Below are 14,306 nucleotides of genomic sequence, written 5' to 3'. Positions count from 1 at the left end.
TAGTGGTCCTTAAAAATATGCATTTATTAGAAATTTGCTACTGTTGTTACTTGTGACATGCAATTTCATCAGCTCTAATACATGCCATCTTTATCATCAGCTCTGTGCACACATTAAGCAAAGATGACTAAGTGTGGTGGACCATATAATGCTCAAAATTTTACAGTCATGAAAAAATACAAGAAGGCTTACTTGAGCACTGTTCCATAGGCCACCCCCCACAGGAATTTTACATGCATGGGGAGCTGTTCTGGAAGAAGTTGGTGTGGAAGCTTAGCAGCACAATTCTGGTCAGTCTAGTGTATAATAACACTTACCAGGTGTCTTGGTCTCATTAGGAATCAAGCAACGCACAAAGTGAGGATGGGTGCTTCTCAGGTTAGTCATCAGCTTGTTTAGATTTTCCTGTGAATAGAACAAAACATGGGGTTTGAGCTCTGAGCTACAAAGCTTTTGCATTTTTATTCAGATGTCGAAGAGCTGTGGCTCAGTTTTAAGAGGAAATTCACATACCCTGAACACAGCAGACACTGTCTGGAAAGAGCCCCCTTTCTTCTTAGCACCTTTCTTGCCACCACTACTATCACCTTGGAAGAGTTGAGATACATAAGAGTTGAATGGTTAGAGTAGGCAGTGTGTTATGGACTAATATAAACATTATATTTTGATGTGAAAGTGATTCAGCAGCGCTGCATGGGAGTTTTATGTGAACTGCTGTCAGCTGGTTATATATTAATCAGTGTTTGGTATATTTTGGTCTCAGATGCACAACTTAAGTTGCGTCATAATGTGATGTGGCTGTGGTAGTATGTAACACTACGGTCTGACATAAGCTCCATAGCAGTTTACTGTGTACCACTGGAAATTGGTTTTACTTAAAGATATACTCTCAAATTATTTTTATTTTGTTGTAATGTGGTGAAAGGCCACATGAATGGTTCAGCGGTGGACATTTGTTCATGAGTGCAGTGAAGCCTTTAGGAAAAATTTGTTCTAATGTTCCAGTTGAAGAATAGGGACCTATTCTGAGTTACAGCATCCCCAAGGCAATAAATGAAATATAGCCTCATGAATACAAACCCAAAAAGCTCAGTAGCTTTTCAGAATTGCTGTATTGTTGAAGTCATTTAAATGGAGAACTAAATGGAGTCTTCTCTTCTCACCTTCCTTGTATTGATGATACTAGTAAGGACCACAACTGCTTCATCCCCACTGTTTTCTAGGAGTGTGTGGTACCCTCTTGAGCCTCAAACCCAGCTGCCCACATGCGTGTTGACATGTTACTCTATACTAACACTTTATGCCTAGCATCCGAGTTTCCTTTTTTTTTTTTTTTTGTAGCAATCGTATGGTTATTTTTGGTAAAACAGACCCATTGACTGTCCTACTTGACAGCCTTAAGTCACAAAAAAAAGGCAAGAGGTTGAACTGCTCTCTGATGCCCTTAAAGAACTTCTAAATTAATTTGTCTCTCTCTCTTTTTTTTTTTCCCCTGTTGCACCAGGGCTGCTCAGCTGGATATGAAATAGTTCTGTGATCTCCTTGAAGATGTAAGGCTGTGAACCTCTCCATTACTTTTAGCTCTTCCTGTTCACATAAAGAAATAAAACTCTGTCTCCTAAGACTATAAAGTGCTTACACTTTGCACATACATGTATATTTGGCACCTGTCTGGATGATGGCTGACCATGCATATGATTCACAGCTCAGTAAGCCAGGAAACATCCAACTCCTATCATTTTGTTTTGAACTTGCTGAGCATTGCTTCTGTGCACCACACCACATAAACATGGTGCTTTCTGCAGTTATTCATGATGGTATCTTAGTTTGGCATATCTGTGCATGTGAATAGGATGAGATTAGGGATGATGAGAGGCTAGAGAATACAACAAGGAGGAGACATAGACTTAACTTTTTTTTCTTGCCTTATCAATCATCACTAAAAAACGCACTTACTTGTTTCTGCACCAGCATAGTTAGAGTAAAGGAAGGACAGGAGCTTCAAAGATGATTTCTGGTACAGCCCAACAACAGTTTCATTCAGGGGATCCTTGTTCTTCTCAAGCCAGCCAGATATGTTGTAGTCCACTGTGCCAGCATAGTGCACAAGTGAAAAGTGGGCCTCAGCCTTGCCTTTGGCAGGCTTGGGCTTCTGGAAGTTGTTGGACTTGCCCAGATGCTGGTCATAGAGCTTGTTCTTGAAAGAGGTGTCAGTTGCCTTGGGGAACATGCACTCCTCTTCCAGGATGGAGAAGATGCCCATGGGCTGGGAGAAGTATGAATATATGAAGAAAGAAAGTGTCAGGGAGAGAGAAAGTAAATAAAATTTCACTTTGCGTGTGTTTTGTAGTTTGTTACAGTGACTGTAATTTCTACTGCACAGGTTCTTAATACATCACTAGTTACTGTAATAATCACACATACTATAATTAGACTTTGCTGCTCACGCCACTACTATGAAAATGGCAACTTGGCAGTAGAGTTTAAACACATCTTTGAGTGAGAGGCTCGTTATATTCAACATTATATTCAACAGCTTCAATCATCTTTGCCCTAAACTCTTTGGAATGTGAAATCAAAATAGGAATTCAGAAGACAGGTTTCAGTGCCCTGTTCATGGGACTGATGATATTTTGTAGGTCTGTTACAAGTCATCAATTGCCAATTGCCAATGTTGAACTTAGTTTAATGGCTTCTCAGGAATGTGAATAGATAATATCTAACAAGTCCTGTGCGGTCTCCAATGGATGTGCATGATGAATTAGATTTTCTTCATCTTATATGGGGGAAAAATGGCAGCAATCTGGCGCTTTAGAATACCCACTGACTTCTAATTTCTCACAGAATGTATTTTAAAATTGAAATATTTCAATACAGAGGCATATACTTAGCTACATAAGGGCCTTCATCTGAGCTACATTAGGAATCTTCTGATAGTGCAGATATTTCCTCTAATTTTACTGAAGACACTGATTTGACTTGCACTTCATTGGCCTAGATAGTATTCTAGGAGTTCCTTCTTTTAATGTACCTACTATATATAATATGGTAAGTCTCTATCCATCTGGTGACGCTCTCAGATCAGATGCTTACATCTGATGTCAGCTAGATAGCTGCCAAAGCTAGAATTGGGGATCCTACAGAACATCAGCAAACACAGGAATTGGATGTTGGGAAGGAATACCAAGTTTTGAATTAAACTTTTGCCCACTAGGTGTGGCTGTTGTGTGAGGACTCTGGGGTTAGGATTGATTTTGCCTAGCTGTAGGTGTCACTAAAATAGAATGTAGATCTGAGATAGATGTCTGTATTGTTCTAGAATCAGTGGAAGCATTATGCAGACATTTCACAGTATCAATAACAGGATGTATTTTATTAGATGAATTGCATCCTAGAAGCATCATCTTCTTTCCTGCCATTCCAAAAGTGACTACAGTGCTAGAGTAATGTAGGTGATGTAATTCCTCTGTCTCTAACCACTCTACATTTCATAGACATGAGGCACAAAATATGTGGACACAAAGCAGTAAGTGTAGATTTTGAGTGTTAAGTATAGCAATAGACACCAGCTGTGAATGGTAGTGTTGTTTGTAGATGCTACTGTGTGGTGGGAACAGTGGGAGGTTATCAAGAAATGTGAAGCTTTTATGTGCAAAGACATCATCCATGGGTATGAATATTAAGTTGTGAATGTGCTCATGAGACAGCTGAATGGGCACCAGGCTGGGAATAGGTACTTGTATTCTCCTGAGAAGGAAGATATTTGGGTGTGTGTACAGTGGATTTGCACATAATATTTAAGTGCTGTGCACAAGTAACCACTGGACACTTACTCCTAATGCTGTAGTTGGGGGTTAATTCACATTAAGACTACCAGCGCAGTGGCAGTGGGCAGTGACAAAGGAGCCAGAAAGAAGAAGATTGCTACAACCAGGAACTCTGAATTCTGTCAACTACTACAAGGACTAAGACTTGAAGTTTCACCTTACTGTCTACTGTTGAAAGCAAAATTAACATTGTGCTTCTCTCCCTTCCATCGCAGCCACGTTGTCCAGATTTTTTTTTTTTTTTTTTTTTTTTTTTTGCGGAGAGGCAGTGTACCTCTCCAAAATGTCAAAATGTTTGATTTTATAAACTGCTTCTTCTGATGGGAGAATCATTCAACAGTAATTATTCAATTTATAAAGAACATAAGGACTAAAATTATCAGAAAATAAATGTGCTTTTCTAAAATTAGATTTCCTCTACCTTTTCAATGAGTTCAATGCAGGCAGCCAGGTCCATTCCAAAGTCAATGAACTCCCAGTCAATTCCTTCCTTTTTGTACTCCTCCTGCTCCAGCACAAACATGTGGTGGTTGAAGAACTGCTGTAGTTTCTCATTGGTGAAATTGATGCACAGCTGCTCCAGGCTGTTGAACTGCAAATTCAAATATAATAACGCTGGTTAGTTTGGAAAAATAATCAATTGGCAAACATACTAACTGTAACTCACATCAAAAATCTCAAAGCCAGCAATGTCCAGGACACCAATGAAATGTTGTCTGGGCTGCTTTGTATCGAGTTGCTGGTTGATTCGAGTAACCATCCATAAAAACATCTTCTCATAGACTGATTTAGCCAGAGCCCCCACTGAATTGTATACCTGTAAGAAACAGCCACAGCAGTAAAGAAAGTTAGATTAGCATTAGTTGAAATAATTGTCTGAACAAAATGAAAACCAACCAGCTCTCTAGATACCTGTTGGACATTTTGTCCTTTAGTCACGTATTCATTCCCAACTTTCACCCTGGGATAGCATAAAGCCTTGAGCAAATCAGCAGAATTCAGACCCATCAGGTAGCCAGCTTTGTCAGCCACTAGGAAGAGATACAGCAAAGGGGTTCAACATAGACAAAGATGTCATAGTCCTCTAGAATATTTCTGTTACAAGGAGCCTACTTCAGACACTACTCAGATACTCAGATGTGCCTGTTGTCAAGGGAAGGTTGTCTCAGCTGCACCACACTCCTGTTTCATGCCTGGGGAGCTGTAGCAGCGCTTCATCTATGAATCAGTTTCCACGTGGTGCATAAATTAAATCAGTGACTTTGTGGCACTTGCACAAGTTTGTAAAATTTACTTTCTAGAAGGGCAGAAACAGTCTTGAACTGATGGGTACTTTATTGGATGAGGTTCCTCTCTTGCCTCCTAGTGCAGTTCACAAATGAAGTCTGCAGTCAACCCCTACCTTCTGTGCTGTCTGGCTCTGCCTGCTCCTCCCGCTGCTTCTGCTTGAACTTCATGTTCCCGTAGTGCATAACAGCCCCTGTCAGCTTGTATATCCCCACCTTCTCATCAGGGCTGAAGCCCAGGATGTCCACGGCACTCTCCAGAGGGAATAGACAAGTTGCAAAAGGTCAGAAAAACACAAGTAGGGGCTTCTGCTTCTGCCTGCATGCCTGCCCAGCGCCAAGTGCATGCAACAGCGGCTGGGAGTGGCTGTGGCTGCTGCAGAATGATAGAGGCCACCTCTGCACCCAGAGCAGAGCCTGGCTCTGACAAGGAGTGCCATTGCTATACTCATATCCATTGCCATACTCACATCCGTTGCCAGCAGCTCCTCACTGTCATCAATGCTGGCAACAGTGATTTCTCCTTGGCTCACATAGGCAAAGTCGTAGGGATTGGTTGAGATAAGGAGGAGATCTGCAGGCATACAGTACACCTTTGATGGTATGGGGAAAAAGTGCAAAGAATACGCACTGAACCAAACCCAGAAATGCTGACACTCACCAATGAGCTCTGGCTTCTTATTGGACATTATCTGGTAAAAAATATGATAGCTCCTTTCACTGGGTAGCTGGAAAGTCACTCTGGATTTCTCCAAAAGATCTAAGAAAAAGAGAGATGCCACTGGTCTCCTGGGAAACTTGAGATCACAAATGCACAAATTCTGCATGTGCTGACTAGCTCCAACTCACAGGTTTCGATATCTGCAGAGGCCAGCTTGCCATTTGTTCCAAAGTGAATACGGATGAATTTTCCCTGTTGAGTAGTAGAGATCAAACAGTTGGTTAGAGTGATCAGTGAATGAGACATATATAGCAGAAATCTGCATTCCAACAAAAAAGAAGTAAACTCACAAAACGTGAGGAATTATCATTCCTGACAGTCTTAGCATTTCCAAAGGCCTCCAGCAGTGGGTTGGCCTGGATGATCTGATCCTCCAGGGTTCCCTAGTTACATGGAAAAAAAGGTTCTTAGCAAAACTCACTGCTATTTAATAACAAATACGGAAAAGGATACATCACAAACAGGTCATTATTACATCTCACACATGATTTTAGCTTTTAGTTAGCAAATGTTTTAAGCACTCATCAGCCATCACTAATGAATTGGTTTCACAGGGAAGAGTGCTGAAAAACTGATTTGTACTTCATTTTCTTTTTGTCCATGCTATCATATATCGTATAGAATATACAGGGTAATTTCGGTGGAGCTCAGAATGTTTGAAATCTGTATGAGAGAGGCACTTCTGCATTCCCATTCACTGCTCACAAAGGCTATAACAGCTAAAGAAAACGTGAAAAATCTGGGATTCTTTTCTTGAGTTTACTCAAGCACAAGACAGAGGGAGTGGTACAGCCTCAAAGCTGAAAGTAGGAAGCACCTAAAAAGGGATAATGTAAAGTTTTGCAGTTATGTTCAAACAACCAGTAACCTTTCAGAATGCAGAAAAAAATCTCCATAGATGCTTTGAAAAGACAAGTAGGACATGGGTGAAAAGTGATACTCAAATGCCAAATGTAAAACAATACAAAGCAAAAAACAAAAACAAAGTACCTCTTGGATGCTGTGATGGTTGTTCCCCCCCCCCCCCCCCCACATTTTTTCTTTTCTTTTTGTACATGGCTACAGTAGAAAAGAAGATCATCAAGCAAACATACAGTTTCAATTCTGCATTGTATCACTCCTGCTAACTGAAAAAAAAAAAAAAAAAAAATGGGAGGAAAGAAGCTTCCATGACATTATGTCTCTTCTGTGCAAGGCAGTGTCACAGAGTGCTGTTTTGGAATCACAGGGCAAAGCTTTTCTCAAGGCTCCTACCGAACTCATGATTGATCCTTAAGTAGTTAGGAAATAATTGTTTGCAGGGATGGTTTCCAATACAGAGCAGGAGAACAAAGAACGAGGAAAAAAAAAAAAAAAAAAAGAAGTTTTTATTCACATGAAAGATCAGTGGCAGAGCTCAAGTTGCTGCATACTACTTGGTGTACAATGGTGCGTGCAGCCTTCAAGATCTTGCAGTGGGGATGGCAGCGCCATCCCCAATACGGTCTGAAGGTGGCGCAAAGGATTTAAGTTAGTTTGAACACCTTGCAGAACTAAGGCCACGCAGTAGCATAACTCTCTCTCTAAATATACTCACATATTTTTAATAAAAAAAATCTCGAATATATAGACTAATGTCCTCTCACATACAGCTTCCTAAATAAACTTCCTCCTTTTAAAGACATTTGTGTCAGTGCTGCTGACTTCACCACAAAACAAAACAACAAAAAACACAAACAAAAAAACTCTATTGCACAGCTGTGAGCCATGAACAGACAAGAGTGCACGGTGAATGGAGAACAGCATAGAATATCTGGCAATTCTTTACACAAATTCAATCTGGAGTACAGTCTGGGTTACAAATTGCTTGAGCTGAGAAAGCAGTCTTGGGAAATGTTACATACTTCCCTTATTTTATGCGCTTACCTGGCATCTGATTTCAGTCTGTGTCTGAGATGGGATGCTGGGAGAGACATAATTTAATGGTGTTTTATTTTGTGGTCTTATGAAGAGAAAGATACTTCTTAGAGATTGTGAACACCAAAGAAATAGAGTATTCTGTGAATAAACTCAAGAAGAGACCAGAACAGCTTGTTGCCCATCTGAGAACCTGGTGAGTTTTCTTATATCAAACACAGCCAGTACATCTCAGCTGTCTCAATGTTTTTGTGAGATCAGTCCCAGCATAGTGAGCAGCTGGTGAAAGTTGAGCCCAAGATACACAGAAATGGTGCTAATGGAAAGAGAGCTTGTAATGAACTTGTCTTTGCCATAACAACCCATCAATCACAGACACCTGCCTCTGAGTGAGAAAAGAATATTCAGCCTTGGAATCTCCTTAGATTCTTCTGTGCCCTTGGGTACTCAAATAACGCACTGACAGGCATCACCCTCTTTGATGCACATACCTTCTCACATACTGTGATGACACACTTGTGCCACAAGGATGTCTGTTGCTTGCTCTGTGCTAGCCCATGCCTTGCAAATGCACTAGTGGGCTCAGACTGCAGCAGCTGTGCTTGTACTTTCCTCCCTGGAAGGATCTGTTCTGAGGTTACTTTCTAATCGTCTGGCAAGTGGTCCCAGCTGTCCCAAGTCTGACACTTTTTTCACACTGTCCCTCAGGGCTGTTACATAGACCACAGGCAGTAATTTCTACTGGCTTGTTATTTCAATTGCATCACACAGAAGAACTTTAACTTCAGTGCAGCCTCTCTGGAGTCCAAAGTTACTGTAATTCCCTTGTCAATAGGAATGAAATAGGGAGTTGTAACACAATCACATGCCAGTGGGAACCAACTGGTCTCTTTCAGGCACCTGGGTGGAGATAGCAGATCTCAGGTACACAGACACGTAGGCATCCATCACAGAGAGAACTTCTGCTGTCTTATATTATTTTCCTCTGGTCAAACCTTCCCTTGTGTAATCATTTACACTGGACTGGAGAGGAACTGAAACTTGGGGCTTTCCTACATTAAAAAGATGTCGTCTTCAAGGATCTACTTGGTAGAGTACCATGGGGTAAAGCCCTGGAGGGGAAAGTGGGTCCAGGAATGTTGTTTAATATTCAAGGATCACCTCCTCCATGCTCGGTATCAATGCATCCTAACAAACAGAAGTCAAGCAAAAATGCCAGGAGGCCTGCATAAATGAACAAGGAGTTCCTGGCCAAACTCAAACACAAAAAGGAAGCCTCCTGGGGATGGATGCAAAGACAGGTAATGTTGGAGGGATACAGAGACATTGTCCAAACATCTAGGGATCAGGATAGGAAAGCTAAGGCTGAGACAATTGAATCTCACCAGGGACATCAAGAGCTTCTACAGGGACACCAGTGATAAAAGAAAGAGTGGTGAAGACTTTGGCCCACTGCTGAAGGAAATGGGAGACCTGGTTACCTGGGATATGGAGAAAACTGAGACACTCAATGACTTTTTTGCCTCTTTTGTCTTCCCCAGTAAGTGCTCTAGCCACACCTCCCAACTCACAGAATCCAAAGGCAAAGACTAGGAGAATGAGGTACCATCCACCGCAAGAAAAGATCAGGGTAGAGACCATCTAAGGAACTTGAATGTGCACAAGTCCATGGGACCTGATGAGCTGCATCCAAGGGTCCTGAAGCAAGTAGCAGATGAAGTTTCTAAGCCATCATCCATCGTAATTGAGAAGCCATGGCAGTGAGGTAAAGTTCCCAGTGACCAGAAAAGGGGAAACATAACCCTGATTTTAAAAAGGGAAAGAGAGGGAGACCTGAGGAACTGCAGGCCAGCCAGTCTCACATCTGTGCCTGGCAAAGAGATCACAATCATGGAGCAGATCCTCCTGGAAACTATGCACATAGAAAATAGAGAGGTGACTGGGAAGCCAACACCACTTCATTAAGGACAAATCATGCCTGGCCAATTTGGTGGCCTTCTATGATGGGGCTACAGTGTTGGTGGATAAAGGAAAAGCAACAGATGTCATCTACCTGGACTTGTGCAAAGCTTTTGATACTGTCTCACACAACATTCTTGTCTTCAAATTGGAGAGCCATGGCTTTGACATGTGGACCACTTGGTGGATGTGGAATTAGCTGGATGGTCTCACTCAGAGGCATGGTCAGCAGCTGGATTTTCAGGAAGAGACCAGTAACAAGTGATGTCGCTCAGGGGTTTGTGTTGGGACTGGCATTATTTAACATCATTGTTGGTGATATGGACAGTAGGATTGAATGCACCCTCAGAAAGTTTGAGGTTGACACCAAGCTGTGTGGTGCAGTTAGCACGCTGGAGTGACAGACTTGAGACGTGGGTCTGTGCAAACCTCATGCAGTTCAACAAGATCAAATGCAAGGTCCTGAATATGGGCTGGGGCAACCCCAAATATGAATATAGGCTTGGTGATGAGTGGATAAAGAACGGCCTTATGGAAATGGACTTTAGGATACAGGTGGATGAAAAACTGTATAAGAGCCATCAATGTGTGCAATTGCAGCCCAGAAAACCAATTGTATCCTGAGCTGCATTAAAAGAAGTGTGGCCAGCAGGCTGAGGGAGGTGATTCTTTTCCTCTATTCTGCTCTTGTGAGACCCCACCTGGAGCACTACACCCAGCTCTGGGGTCCTCAGCACAAGAAGGATATGGACATAGCAGAATGAGTCCACAAAGATGATCGAGGGGCTGGAGAACCTCTCCTGTGAAGACAGGCTGAGAGAGCTGGGGTTGTTCAGCCTGGAGAAGAGAGAGCTCCAGGGAGACCTGATAGTGGCCTAAAGGAGGCCTATAGGAAAGCTGGAGAAGGACTCTTTGTTAGGGAGTGTAATAATAGGGCAAGGAGCAATGTTTTTAAACTAAAAGGGGGTACATTTAGATTAGATATTAGGAAGAAATTATTATGAGAGTGATGAGGCAGTAGAACAGGTTGCCCAGAGAAGTTGTGGATGCCCCATCCCTGGAAGTGTTTAAGGCCAGATTTGGTGGGGCTTTGAGTAACCTGGTGTCCCTGCCCATGGCAAGAGCGTTGGAACTAGATGATCTTCAGTGTCCCTTCCAACCCAAGCCATGCTATGATTCTGACTTTTTTAGGTGGGCTTTCAGTATTTATAAGAGGGATGGGAGTTGGTTAGTAGGGGTAGCAGAGCATAGGTGTGCTCAGACTGTGTATCCTGCTTGTCATCTCAGAGACATTACACTTTCTTTTAATGGTATTGCAATGCAGAAATATGTATTGATTTTGTCTGCAGAGCAGAAACTTTCTCAGCAAAACGCTGAAAGAGTGTGCCTATCACATACCTGCATTTTACCAGGTTGATGGTCTTTCTTCTTCTCACCAGTAACTGCAATTGTTGCAAAGTACTGGATGACACGCTTTGTGTTCACAGTCTTCCCTGCACCAGATTCTCCACTGTTAGAATGAAAATACTGTTATAGGAAATAGGACACGTTTTTACTTTGGTCAGTGTTGTCACACATATCAAAATATACTCACGTGATAAGGATCGACTGATTATCATGATCTGAAAACAAAGCCACAGAAAGAGCTCTTCAAATGAGATGTGGAGGGCTTTTATTCCTCAGAGGTAGCTAACTGACTTCAAGGGAAAGAATATTGAAACTGCACCACTTTGTAACCAGGTAAGGTGAATTCTGCATTAGTCTGTAAGTGGATTTTTGCACTCCCAGCTATATGGAGCTGTCCAAACTATAATGTTAAGCAGTGGTTGTTTATAAGGCTTCCCCACTTATTAATTGCTTTTGGTTACGTACAGATCTTGGATTGAGTATTGTTTATTTGGAGTCAGATTCTCTGCTATGATCATTCTATATTGTTTCTTCAAATTCCTTACTTTGGCACAATGCCAAAGAGCTAGCTACTGCCTTTCTTTCATTATCCAATGCTACAGGGTTCTTTAAGATGCCATAGTCAGTTTAACTTGAATTTTGCCAAAGGACTATGGGAGCTATTTCCATCATGCCCTGAGTACAAAAGAATGCAAGATGCCTGAACTGTTAAGTGTTCCTTGACCAAGCAGCCAGCTTATGTTCTTGCCAAATGACTCACCAGTCAGCATGAACTGATAGGCATTATCAGAGATAGAGAAGATGTGTGGAGGGGCCTCCTGGCGCTTTTTGCCTCGGTAGCCAGACACCACCTTGGGGCTGTACACGGGCAGCCACTTGTAGGGGTTGACAGTGACACAGAAGAGACCCGAGTAGGTCTGCAAGGAAGAAAACGGGAATGTTGGCTTCTGCTCAGCCTTGAACAGCAGGCCTTCCAGCTACCCCGAGGAAGACTGCTGCGGAGAACTCAGAAGGCAGAGGTCAACAAAACTCTGCAAAGACCAGGGCAGTGGAAGAAATGAAATTGGAGGAATGACCTATCACAGAATGGATGAAATTTACCATATGACAAGGAAAGAAGGAAGAAGAGCAATGATACATAGAGTACAAACGGAGAACACATGCAAGAGAGAAAAAAAAACAGAAATGAGGAAAGGAGGTGAAAAGTCAGGAATATCTTCAGAGAGATTGAAAAGTGTCTTCAACCCCTCAAAAGCACAAATCTCCTTCTGCTTGTACTTACATAGATCATCCAGACTGCATAACGCTCTTTGAGGTTATACAGCACTGCAGGTTCGTGGAGGTGGGTCATCATAGCCATGTCCTCAATTTTATCAAATTTGGGAGGGTTCATGGGAAAGACTTCATCATCCTTTACTGTTACAGTCTGACAAAACCAGAGAGAAACAAAAGGAGAAGAAATATTAGCCAGGGAACTTTTAGAACTGGATGAGTTATGTATGACGAGTAACGGTTAATGGCACTTACTATATCATCACATGTTTTAACTGTGACTTTACCACCTTCTCTACTCTGTATGGTACCTTTCACATACATTTGCTTTTCATCCACTACAAAACAGGCTGTCTTAGCATCAAATGGGCGATTCTGGTCTTCAATTCGCTCCTTCTCAGATTTCCGTAAATAGGGAGCAGCTTCTCCAAAGATTGCCATCTCTGCATCTGATGTCATGACTGGAGTTATTCTGGGGGAATTTAGAAGAGTTTCAGATATCTTGTGCATTTGTTATTTATATTTATCCAGATCATATCCATTGATCATACTCAATGACTAAAATGAAGAAGAGGACTAATCAACCTCAGGCACCTGTCCTCCATGTCAATTTTATGTATTCACTGAAGAAATTTTAATAAAGAAAGTTTCTTGTAGACAGGAGTCTTCAAGACTCTCACAGATTAGTGAGTTAAGATTTGTTCTCATACATAATTTGTAAGTGGAGGCGTTCTTCATGCATTTCTGTTTTCTATGTTTTAATGACAAACAGGGCAAGTGCAAATAGTTTCTTTCTGTATCAAGCACAGAAACTAATTGTAAGCAACAATCATCATCCATCTATAGCTAAACCCATTTATCCTACCTATGAAATATAAAATGTATTTACATACCACTGACAAAATTAGCAATAAAGGAATATAACATGTAGTAAAGGAAATAATTCAAAGCATAGTGTTACCCAGATACGTAAGTACTTGATATTACCTTTCAAAAAACATCAGTGTCGAAGTACCTTTTAGCTTGATTATATTATGTAGGGTGACATCAGTGACAAATCATTAAAAGACGGTTTGTAAGTACCAATACATACCAGACATTCAGTTAGGGATTCTTCTAGTAGAAAAATTTCATAGAAAGGTTTTTGTGTTCAGTTTTATTTTACATTTTCAGCAACATCTAGTAAAAATTCTTTAATACAAATAGATGTTATTGGTTGCTACAGTTGAAAGGACTGATGTGGATAATTCAAGACTATCTGGAAACAACACAGGTAGAAATAATGTAGGCAGCAACTAACAAACAGAAAGTTCTGCAAGCTAGCATTAAAGTAAGGTACTGAAGTAATCAACACAGAGTGTTTTTATGTGGTGCCAAGAAGTAAATGAAAACAATTAGAATGCATTTGCAATGTTTTGATTTTGGACACATTGATGTAGAAGTGCTGAACTCTCAACAAAACCTATCTGCAATAGAATCTGTACCTTGCAGGACTTTGAGAGGCTGCATCTCTCAAGAGACTTTAACAGCCACGAACTTCAAAGCACAAAATCTAGAACCATTAACATACTTTGAAATTATTATTCTGTGTATATAGAGCCCAACTTTTTTTTTTTTTTTTAAACCTATACGATCCTTCTTCTGAATGGCTCAAGTGAAGCAACATGAAAGAAAGAGAGAAACTATCTCACTGTAGCCATGAAAAGGCTAAGTAGAGCATCAGAAAATGCTGATAGGTTGTTCAAAACTTTCTTGAGAGGCATGGTCTGTTATACTACTGAATCATCTTTGATTTATGCCTTCATGAAAAGACAGAAAGGCATTCTCTGAATGGACAGTTTGCATTTCTACCCATTTCAGCACCTCAACACTATCAGTGAACCTTTTGTGGTATTAGGTATCCACAGGTGTGGATGGCTCCTTTTGTTACTCTTGTGA

At 41.2% G+C, this 14,306-nt stretch overlaps 1 protein-coding gene across 4 annotated transcripts in view; it reads right to left on the bottom strand.

The window, feature by feature from the left end:
- The window catches only part of LOC119713167 (myosin-4-like), a 39,364-nt gene that overhangs the window by 23,915 nt on the left and 1,143 nt on the right, over positions 1–14,306 (bottom strand). For all 4 annotated transcript variants that reach the window (XM_072025825.1, XM_038165376.2, XM_038165378.2 and 1 more), the window contains exons 3-18: positions 12,624–12,840; positions 12,379–12,522; positions 11,857–12,013; positions 11,284–11,311; positions 11,088–11,199; positions 6,125–6,217; positions 5,963–6,026; positions 5,775–5,873; positions 5,584–5,687; positions 5,230–5,368; positions 4,740–4,858; positions 4,495–4,644; positions 4,249–4,419; positions 1,957–2,266; positions 514–587; positions 318–405 (exon numbers count right to left, since the gene is read on the bottom strand). In XM_072025825.1, coding sequence (XP_071881926.1) covers positions 318–405; positions 514–587; positions 1,957–2,266; positions 4,249–4,419; positions 4,495–4,644; positions 4,740–4,858; positions 5,230–5,368; positions 5,584–5,687; positions 5,775–5,873; positions 5,963–6,026; positions 6,125–6,217; positions 11,088–11,199; positions 11,284–11,311; positions 11,857–12,013; positions 12,379–12,522; positions 12,624–12,827 — 2,056 coding nt within the window. In that variant the 5' untranslated portion in view covers positions 12,828–12,840. The remainder of the gene's footprint in view (positions 1–317; positions 406–513; positions 588–1,956; positions 2,267–4,248; positions 4,420–4,494; positions 4,645–4,739; positions 4,859–5,229; positions 5,369–5,583; positions 5,688–5,774; positions 5,874–5,962; positions 6,027–6,124; positions 6,218–11,087; positions 11,200–11,283; positions 11,312–11,856; positions 12,014–12,378; positions 12,523–12,623; positions 12,841–14,306) is intronic.

This window comes from Anas platyrhynchos, chromosome 19 (assembly GCF_047663525.1).
Source record: "Anas platyrhynchos isolate ZD024472 breed Pekin duck chromosome 19, IASCAAS_PekinDuck_T2T, whole genome shotgun sequence".
NCBI classification, from domain to species: domain Eukaryota; kingdom Metazoa; phylum Chordata; class Aves; order Anseriformes; family Anatidae; genus Anas; species Anas platyrhynchos.
This window is presented reverse-complemented; position numbering and strand designations above follow the sequence as displayed.